Source organism: Lasioglossum baleicum, chromosome 17 (assembly GCF_051020765.1).
Source record: "Lasioglossum baleicum chromosome 17, iyLasBale1, whole genome shotgun sequence".
Classification (NCBI taxonomy): Eukaryota; Metazoa; Arthropoda; class Insecta; order Hymenoptera; family Halictidae; genus Lasioglossum; species Lasioglossum baleicum.
In genome coordinates this window covers 3,162,148-3,173,335 of record NC_134945.1, presented here as the reverse complement: position 1 = coordinate 3,173,335, position 11,188 = coordinate 3,162,148, and the positions used below count along the sequence as shown (strand labels likewise).

Below are 11,188 nucleotides of genomic sequence, written 5' to 3'. Positions count from 1 at the left end.
ACGACAAATAAAGTGAATTGTCATCTTCCAGACATTCAATCACCCGGTCTATTCTCGCGAGTTTCCTCGTTTGTATCATTTTTCCCGTTCTCTTGTCTCCGCGCGCCCAAATCTGGGCGATCCCGGCGCCCGGCGTTTCCATCTAACGTCAAAACGAAACAAATCGGTTTTTATTTTTTTTAACAACGGCGCACCTAACCGAAAAATCTGAAAAAATTCATGAACAATACTTATAACAATATACTGCTACTGTAAAAATATAAAAGTGGACATTCGAGAACTTCCATGTGAAATCTGCATTTTTTCGATTTTTTTGAGGTTTTTGATTTTTTACAAGCAGGATTTCCATTTTAAAAATCTGAAACTAATTGCAAAGTATGTATTTGGGTTCTTGACATGTGTCAGATATTTTTCAGAATTTCTAAACGTCATTAACTAGGGAAAATAGGCCAAAAACTGATTTTTCCATTTTACCCCATAACTACCCTCCCGATCGAGATACAGGGTTGAAATTTTGCACAGTATGTTTTTTCTTTGTGCTCTATCGAATGGCACATCGTCGATAAAATTCGGTTCAAGGGCATTTTTGACTATCTTATCCGGCTATACCCTTTCATCGTCGATTAAAGCACTAAATACAGTTGAAATTATATCGTGTTTGGTGTCATTTCAATAAGAAAAATACTAGAAATAAGTTGGCGATAGTCCCATAAAAAAATAATGAAAAATGAAGAAGTTTTGTAATGGTATTAGTAGTGGTTCACACTGATATACCCGAGCCGAGATCAATCATCGCCACCCTGCGGCGTTGGCCGGCAGTGGAGTAGGCACTAAACAAATTCTGGGTAGAAGGTCGCGGAGAAATATCGCGACTTTACTGTACGTGTCGACGGACCGCGTATTTGACATGCTTGCTATATGTATAGCATATGGATTAATATAGACTAATTATATACAAATCCTTATAATTAAACCCGTTTAGTCACTTACATGTTTCTCAATCACTCTGGTCACAATTTACAAGTTTTCTGAATGAGAATTTGCGTGACCATGTTCATAATGATATGTTCCACGTGTCATATCAACATTTATATGGATACTAAAGAGAAAAAGGACATAGATAACATGTGATGTTGAGACGTCCGCCGGATACAAAAGGCGGCTCGCTTTGTAGTGTTACGTGGCAGTTTGGCCGACGTCATCCGATACTGATTATTGGAAGACCGGGTCACCCTCTGGCAGCCATATATGCGAGAGGCGCTGTGGCGAGCGCTCGCCCTGGGCGCGAACGAGACCCATGGGCGAGCACTTATATTTTTGAGCGTCGCGCCAATTGCGCGACGCGTGTCTGCAGGACCGTAGTCGGGCCCCGAGGAGAGACCCGAAGGGGACACCTCTCCCGCCGAGAAATAGAAAAGGATCGGCGCCGGCGTAAACTCGTACACCGAGAGAAGCGAGGAATCGACGTAGCCCAGGAAAAACAACCTGAAGGCGCCGACGAGGACAGGCGATGCCAAGCCAGGAATCTCAGCTGTCTCGCCGTCGCCTCATCCGAAGAGAAACCGGATCGCTGCCGGATTGGCACGCGTCGATCACCTCTGCGGGAAGCGGCCAATCCACACGCATCGCTGCCGGAGAACCACCGAATCGCCGAGCGCAAGGGACCGTCGCGCAGGGCTAGGCCCCGTCCGAAAATCTGTCAGCGGTAGGTCGAACTACGTGCGGGGGTACAAGAGCGGCAAGGGGGGACGCTCCGCTTCCGCGTTCCCGAGTCACACCGTGAAAGATCACTTCTTCGTTGGCTGTAGCGAAAACGAGTTGTGAATTCCGAACCTTAACCATTGCATAAGAATTACTGCATTATTGCGAAGCGAAGCTGTCGGAAATCGAGGGACGAGATTGCTCAACATCCATCGTTGCCCTGGGTAAGCTTCTGTCAGGTCTCAGCTTAATAAAGTGATCTTTCTCGCGTTGGCTCGATAAGCGTGTCGTGTCCTCGATCGCGTCGCAGAAACACCGATGCGGTTTCGAAGCTGCCGGTATTTGCGAGATATAACATTCAATTCGCGAACGGGGCGAACCCGTCGGTCAACGGACGTGCGAAAAAAATATATTTAGCGGGTGCTAGTTCCAATAGAGGTCGGTTGTGGGGATCCGCGCTATCCGGACCACGACAGGCGCGGTGACGGAGTTAGCGGGGACGAGCCACCATTCTTTTAGCGGGATTCGTACGTCGTTGTCGATTACACGCTAACCTCGAGTCGTCCCAAGGTGCGGCGCCGCCACGTGATCTCGTCGTATTTCCGCGACTTGTTCTGCCGACGAGAAGGCTATTGTAACGCGTTTTCCATCGGAATTCGGGCGTAGGACGTAAAGCTCGCGTACGCCAACGTTAACATCACGTTGCTGCCGGATTCGAAGCGTAAAGAGAAGGACCGGAGAAGGTCAAATCGCGCGTGCGACAATCTTTCGTCGCCGACCACCTGTCACGCGTCGGCTAACCTTAAAACGCTGCCGGTCGCTGCCGGCAACGTTCCTGTAACATCGGAGGAATAAATTGAGTTAGTCAAATATTAAGAGAGTGTTAATTGCGTGAAACGGCGAGTCTGCGTACAATTTTTGTCCCGGGTGGACCGCGTTTCGCGCGGCCAAACGCGGCCCGGCGGTATCACTTATAAATACCCGGTGTCGCTAACGTTTCCACAACGAAACGATAGACGACGTGACAGTAGATAGTGAACATTATACGGGGAACAAGTTATAAAACATAGCATTTAATGTTTCAATATTAAATTTTCTTTATAGTATAATTATTTATTATATAATTATTTATAATTACCTCTTTATATTACAATGAATATTAACATCTCTGGATGCGCAAAATGAGCGTACTGTCGTAATCTACTAGACATCACACTGCTCAATTTATTCATTTACTTGTCGTATAGTAATTCTTTTGAAATACTTTTTGAGTAGGATGATTGTTTTCATTATAGATTTCGTATGTATAAACAGTAAATGGTATATCAATCTAATCTTAATCAAATACCTCTATCAACGCACATTATTAGTATATAAAAATTTTAATCAGCGTTTAGTTCCTAAAAAAGATACTAAAAAATAGAAGAATTAACTTGGTTTTATATCTAATATTAAATATCCTGAGTAGAGTTTAGTGGTCACCAAACTTGTGTGTATGTGGAGTACTCGACATGATATAAGACAGGCTTCACTCAAAAACTTTACAAAGTTTCGTTCTAAGAGTATAAATGCAACCTTTAGACACAAATTACAATTAAATTCCAGCTATCATTTTGCTTGGAAATCATTCGTATTAATAGATTAACATTGTGCTAGATTTCGATCGTGTATGAACTGTCCATACTGCAACATTGAGCTATATCAGACCTGAGCATTTTTGTCTCAATTGAGACAAGACCATCCCCACTGTAGCGCTCATTGTCCCTTACCAGCATCCGCCGTTACTATGAAGGAAGGACGCACTTCATCCGTCGCAAGCAGTGCGGCCGCGAGAAGCGCCACCGAAAGGAAGCTTGGTCGGGAGAGGAGACGCTTGAGGGGCTCCACCCATGCCCTGGGCTGAGCTATATGTAGTGTCCGTATATCGTGCACAGGGTGTCCCAACCGTAAACGACAAAACTGCGAGGGCTTAATGTACACGCAAAAAGAAAAAGAAAAATAAGTTTGTCAGGAATCGCTTTGGTGTAGACTTATGAACAAATGTTGTACACGTGAACGTATACGTAAAGTATAGTAACTACTATTTTCCATTAGAGCAGAGCCGGGGAACTGGTAGCCCGCGGTCCACACGCTATTTTTTCCTTTTTGTTTTGTTACATTATATTATTATATAATTATTTACTAATGTCATAGAAATTACGTGTTATTACATGATAAAGAAGCATGTAATCTATGAAGACCGAATAAACACAGTCAACCTTCTGTGTAGGGATGGCGTGAACTGCTACTTTTGGATTACTCGTGATTCAATCATGATGATCCGTGATTTTCGTGATCGCTTCTGATTGGCGGAGAGCATAACTGTTGTTCGCGCAAGTCGCAGAGACATAACGTGTATGTTTTATATGAACGACATCAAAATATTTAAAAAGTATTTTAAGGTAAAATACAGCAAATATAGTAGTTGTGTCTAACAGAGTCGTAAGGCGAGTAAAGAAAAGAAAAGGTAAACGTATAAAGGTGAACAAAGGTAAAAGTTAATGAAACATCAAAAGTTCGTCATTCTAAATATGCTTTTATGGATCCGTTAGTTTACTTTGACAAGTATCGGAACATCTGCTTTCACTGTGAAATATTTCATTAGCAACCCTGAGTAGTACATACACAACAATTGCTGTTCCGCATAAGAGACGAGGTACCAAATTGAATGCCTCAAAAGAAGTAAACAACAATAGAGCCATTTCTACAACTTGAATTTCTTTCTTTTCTCTATAACAAAGTATTTAAAACTCGAAGACACATAAATGGAATTACTGCTGAAAATGTCGAGTACTGCCAGAAGTACCTCAAATTTTCAACATAAATAAATCTTTCAATTCATCGATAAAATAAAATAGGCTTTACAGAAAATACGATAAAATGAATCTGAGATAATTAAGATCCGCACAAGCTATGTATTATAATTTTTTTGCGAATTTCACCTATAATATTTTTTTTGAATATGTAGATATTGCTTCTAAAAGAAATCTACAAACACACCATTGATTATTATATAGTCAGACATAAAAAAAAACAATTAATCAAGTAAAAAAAATGTATACCTATGCCGGGAGCGAACCTAGCATAGGCCGGTCCACAATCGAACGCCTAACGCACTGAGCCAACTGAATTGTTGGAAACGTGATTTATATTTCTAGATGTAATGATTATACTGTAGAAATATTAATTAAGTTGATTTCATTTTTTAATTACTTCTGTAGAATGCTCAAGGTTTATCAGAGCCTGATAGACTTACAGAATAAATAGAACGTAACAATTTTGAGGTTAGCTTAGTTCTTCGCGGAAAAAACGTCGAAAAAATCGGTTTTTATCTTTTTTAACAACGGCGCACCAAACCGAAAAATTTGAAAAAATTCATGAACAATACTTATAACAATATACTGCTACTGTAAAAATATAAAAGTGGACACTCTAAAACTTCCATGTGAAATCTGCATTTTTTCGATTTTTTTGAGGTTTTTGATTTTTTACAAGCAGGATTTCCATTTTAAAAATCTGAAACTAATTGCAAAGTATGTATTTGGGTTCTTGACATGTGTCAGATTTTTTTCAGAATTTCTAAACGTCATTAACTAGGGAAAATAGGCCAAAAACTGATTTTTCGATTTTACCCCATAACTACCCTCCCGATCGAGATACAGGGTTGAAATTTTGCACAGTATGTTTTTTCTTTGTGCTCTATCGAATGGCACATCGTCGATAAAATTCGGTTCAAGGGCATTTTTTACTACCTTATCCGGCTATACCCTTTATTAGATTTGTAAGTCGTTTCTCAAACTATCATTTGCGTTTTCTATACATCAGGCCTGGGCGCGGTTGACTCGCGGAACAGATGTTGCTGCTTCTCCTCTTCGCTAGGTCGGCAAGTCAGTCCCCACCACGGCCACTCCGACAGTTCCTTTAGCCCTTAGCCTTAGCACGAGCTTCGGGTGAGGGTCTTATGTGCGTGTACATGTTTACATAGTAGTGGTGAGTAATGCTGCCGGTGCAGCATCGTGGGGGTGCTCGTGCTAAGGCTAAGGCTAAGGCTAAGGGAAGAATCGGAGTGGCCGCGGTGGGGACTTACTTGCCGACCAAGCGAAGAGGAGAAGCAGCAACATGTGTTCCGCGAGCCAACCGCGCCCAAGCCTGTTATAGATGTTAAGTAATCCATTGGTATTTTGTAATCCTTTATACATACTGTGACGCGTGGCAGGTTTTTCCGACGTCCCTTCGAACCGTTCACGAGAGGCCGGGTCGCCCTCTGGCAGTACCGAAACGAAACGGCCTCCCTAGGACGTCCGTGTTCCAGTGGAACAAATTTACCGCATTTAAACTTGCCACGCTAACGTTCCTTGCGCCCGAATTTCGGTTTGTCGATCCGAGGAGTCTTTTCGATCCGAATCCGCGATCAGCTGTTTGTTCCGGGAGGACCACGTGTCGCGCGGCCGAGCGTGGCCCGACCTTCAAGCAGTGATGGTACGCAAGGGGCTTTTTTCGCGCATGCACGAGTTTCGTCAGGAACGTATCTATTCCTTGTCCCACGAGAGAAACGTATCGTTCTGCGCAGCCTTCTGAGCTGATCTAGATGGTGGGGGCGCAGCAAGTCTATCATCTCTCACTTCACTATCCACTCCCCACTTTCTTGAACCAATTAGGGCGAAGATGCGCAACGACGGACGAAAACTGATTTTCTCGCGCTACGTTTCTCTCGTGGGAGAAGGTATACGTCCAAAGTTTGTGAGGAACTGTGGCAACCTTGACGCTGCCCTACGGCAGGGGCCAAAAATTAGCGGTGCGTCCAAGGTACACGATCTTCGTACTTGACTGAGGCCGTCTAAGGCTAGAAACGTCGCGCATGCACGAAAAAAACGCCTTACGTACTATCACTGCCGTCAAGCCTGTAAACTCTTGTTGCCGGTTGCTTTTCCGTCCGCGGAGAAGTAACCGTCGCGTCGTGACAATACATAGCATATACCCAGTAAGCAATCTGGTCGATTTTGGACAGCAGGTTGTGCCAACAGAATACCATACTTCTGCGTCCGAATAAGTATCACTTTATGCTGGCACGGTGTGCCGGCACAAGCTGAAGGCAGAATGAAGGCAGCTCGGTCCTTCGTTTAATAAGGCAGCACGGTCGCACTAATGTGGCGAATGAGGTTATATGATTTATTATTTCGTTTTCCCTCCTTGCATGTGCACACAATAAATATGAATTCAAAAATCAATATGAATTTAAATAAATATTAATTTTGTCGGTAAAAAGGAAGACTGATATATAGTTGTACAATAGAAATTTTGACCTGCCCTGTATAACGGCATTCGCCACGTTATTGCGATCGTGCTGCCCTCTTAAACGAGGGCACATTTGAGATCAGGCCTGCCTTCATATCTGCCCTCAGCTTGTACCGGCGCATCATGCCAGCATAAAGCGATACTTCTGCGTCCGAATAAGTATCGCTTTATGCTGGCAGGGTGTGCTGTCCAAAATCGAACAGATTCCGAGCATGCTCAGTTTCGAGCGTCGTCGTTCTGACAGCATAATGCCCGCCATCTGCTCGCATAGTACGATTCAAGGCTATGCTCGACATCTGCTCGAGGCAGACCTGGCTGACTGGGTACATACATACATGAACATAAAAGAAATTGTCTGCATTTTTATACTATTTAGATAAATATTACAATTTCAAAATCGCGAGAGAGAATTAATTTGTTTCTTTTTTAGATACTGAAATATAGTACGGCATACAAAATTGAATATTTTTTATTTTCATCGTTTAATGAAGTAAATTTACGTTATATACAAAAAAGGTGACATAATTTTAAGTTTACGTTACATGCAGATATTATTATGAAGTACTAAAGAACTAATACTGAAGAACTAATGCAATCAAGATGAACACGTAGGATGACAGTGAGCAAATTCACTCAAAATTTAAAAAATCACGGTCTCGGCGTGAATGAAGTTAAAATCACGACTGATAAATCACGGTTAGTGACAGTGAAGCCACTCCTCCTACCCCTTCCACTATTCCATTCCAGCGCCGTGCGCAGGCGCACACTCCACGGTCCCCATCGCGCACGTGCAACGTGTCTCCCATTCGCCACACTCATTCCCCGTCATCAGAGCGGGGGTACATCATTTCACCGTGACTCTCCTCATCTGGCTACACTGGTTAGTGATTTTGCACGCTATCACTACTTCTGCTTGCTGTAATGGAAACTGCGTAGTTACTCGTTATTCTTTTTAGGTGTAAATTAAGCTCTCGCAGATTGGCCGTTTAAGTTTGTGGCGTGCTATATATAGTACATATTGCAAGGAAGAGATTTTTATTATGCTGGGATAAGTTTTTTTTATTGTCTTTGATCATTAAGTACCCGTTTCTGTTCGTCCAAGTACGATCTATTTCGCACTGCAACTCGTATATTGATGATATAAGTCCTTACAAGTGAAATCACAGTTAGGAGTCGAAATTTAGCCACATCAAACGTGATTCACGTAGGAAATAATCATAATTTCGCCAGGATACATGACATTATAAACTGTTACGCGTAATCATCCCTCTTCAGGTAATTGGAAAAAGAACTTTGGTGTACAGTATTAAAACGAGTAAAAACTATGCGAGATGATTCGTCGTTGCGCAACACACTTTAATTTAACGCTTTAATGTATGTATCTCGGGTAGTGTTCATAAAAAAATAATTACTAAAAGACCTATACCCTTATCCTCTCTTCCGTGCTACTGTTATTCAGTAACACGTACGTATCTCGCGTCACTATTAATCTGTGTTGTCCATTTACCAGCAACATCGAACCTCTTCTGATTGTTCGTTTGCCTAGTTCTATCGCTTCGTGTGTGAATACAGTTTTGTTGTAGACTTTCGCACAAACGGTAATTATGATTATTATACCGACTAGAATTAATCCATAAGAGGTACAAGGCACAGCAATATCGCTGAATGTCGTTGCTAAGTAGATCCACCTGCGGATTGGAGGTGTTAGTTCTTCGATGCCTTCTTCCAGCCACATAATCGGGAAAACAATATCGGGAAATTTCGAAACGACGCCGATAATTGGCTGGTGCTCAACTTTTAAATTTATTTGAAGTCGAACTTTTCCTTCTAGCGGCACACCAAGTTTCTATGGAACAAAACAATAAATATAAGTAATTTTAAATATAGTAAAAATATATCGGGTAAACTATTTTTCGCGTAACCAGAAACATTTGTCTTCCTCCTATAAATTTTTGCTTTTTCCCTGTGTTATCCAGTAGATTTGGACGAGAAGATGTGAGAAATACAATTTTACATCAAGGAAGATCAATGGTGTAAAAGTTATAAGTGTTTAAAGTTGAGCAATTTGCAGTGTTTTTGACAGGTAGCACGACGCTTTTGTGGCACCACAAGCACGCGCTGATGTTGATCATGTAGATTCCCAAGCCGGCCCTCTTTGCCTCCCCCCCCCCCTCGATCTAATCACCAACCAACTACAGTCAAACTTTGATAACTCGATCCTCTTTAAGTCTGAAACCTCTATAAGACGAAAATTTTGTTCATTCCCCTCCGCTGCATTTGAAAAACCTCTATAAATGGAAATAAAACTTCCTTGAACTCGAATTATTTTGCACTAGTGTGGAAGCTAAACAAGCCAAAACAACAGTAAATGTTTTACGAAGTTTTGTAGAAATTCTCTGCTTTAGTTACCGTTGAAAATACACCATTGATCAACAATGTGTTAATTCATTGACGCAGAGTCAAATTACAGATTTCTTTACTATACAGTGTGTCCCACGCAACTCGAACAGGCTGTACCTCCTAAACGGTCGGGAATAGAGGAAAATGTTATAAGGAAAAGTCGAATGGCATCAGACGGTGCATACTACACAACTAATTTTATGCACTTTTGTGCATCGGTGCATCAGAGAAATGCAACTGCACTTTTTTCTAAAATGGAAACCTACTGTTTTTACTGCACCAATCGATGCAGTTTGTTGTGCTTTATGTAAAAGTACTGACATACTTATGCCCTAAACTTATTCGTTAAGAAGTTATCGAAGCTAAAATTTCACTGAATTATTTCGGACTCGGCAAGTGTTCCGGAGTACCTACGTTATGTTCCATTATAAATCAGAGAACTTTTAGCTTCGATGACTTCCTAACGAATAAGTTTAGGGCATAAGTATGTTAGTACTTTTATGTAGAGCACAACATACTGCATCGACTGGTGCAGTCAAAAATGTAGGTTTCCGTTTTAAAAAAAAGTGCAGTTGCATTTTTGTCGTTTCGCGCAGCTTAGAAGATGGTGGGGGTGCAGCGAGCCTATCATCTCTCACTCCACTACCCACTCTCCACTTCCTTGAACCAATTAGGGCGAGATGCGCAAAGGTTTACTGTCTCGTGACGGTAGGTTTAGTAGATTATGTTTAAGGTAAAGTGCCCTAAGTCTGGACAGTCCAAAAGTGATACCTAAATCTGGAAATTGAATTTTCATAGTAAAATCAGTAATTCAGAGATTAAATAATTATATTATATATTCTGAGGCCTCTCTCTCTCTCTCTCTCTCTCTCTCTCTCTCTCTCTCTTAGCTACAAGTACTGTTGTGAGCTGACGAGAAGATCCCCGGGGGGCACAGAGGCAAGAGGGGTCTCCAGCTAGCGCCGCCTACCCCCACCTCTGACGGTCCGTACTCGCCGCCTACCCCCACCTCTGACTGTCCCGTACTGTTGTGAGCTGACGAGAAGATCCCCGGGGGGGCACAGAGGCAAGAGAGGTCTCCAGCTAGCGCCGCCTACCCCCACCTCTGACGGTCCGTACTCGCCGCCTACCCCCACCTCTGACGGTCCCGTACTCGCCGCGTGACCACGCCCTTTCAGCTGCAACGTCACACGACGCATAGTAGTAGGATTCCCGTATTTACAGAGGGCTACGATGTTTCACGACTTACAGCCAATATTCAATGCCGTGAATACGAGGATCCTATTGCAGTCATGAAAAGTGACAATTTACACAAGGAGAATGCAAAGCCTTCGCGTCACAGATTTAGTTGAGACTTTACAGAGTTACAGATCTCGTTCCCCTGATTACGAATATACCCCATTATAGAGGCAACTATTCAGTAATTTTCAAGATATTTGCAAATTAAAGTTTTGTGGACGCAACATGTCAGTTTACATAGTTCACTCTTTTACTAATTGTAAGTAATGGTGTGGCGTAGCGGCAGCGAGCTGAACTGCTATGCCGTGGACTCGGGTTCGAGTCCCGTCGTGGTAACTTTTTTTATACTTTTTTTTTTAGCTTTTAGCATTAGAGACAGAGAGCGAGAGAGAGAGAGAGCGGGAGAGAGAGAGAGCGAGAGAGAGAGCGGGAGAGAGAGAGAGAGCGAGAGAGAGAGCGGGAGAGAGAGAGCTTATAATATATATACGATTATTAATATGTGCTGTAGAATGTT

General features: G+C 42.4%; 1 protein-coding gene across 1 annotated transcript in view; it reads right to left on the bottom strand.

Moving 5' to 3' along the window:
* Nucleotides 1-5,868: 5,868 nt before the first annotated feature.
* Dsb (scavenger receptor class B member debris buster) overlaps nt 5,869-11,188 on the bottom strand; it is a 221,053-nt gene continuing 215,733 nt past the window's right edge. The window contains exon 10 of the mRNA XM_076441851.1: nt 5,869-8,881. Within this exon, the coding sequence (XP_076297966.1) occupies nt 8,456-8,881 (426 nt within the window). The 3' untranslated portion in view covers nt 5,869-8,455. The remainder of the gene's footprint in view (nt 8,882-11,188) is intronic.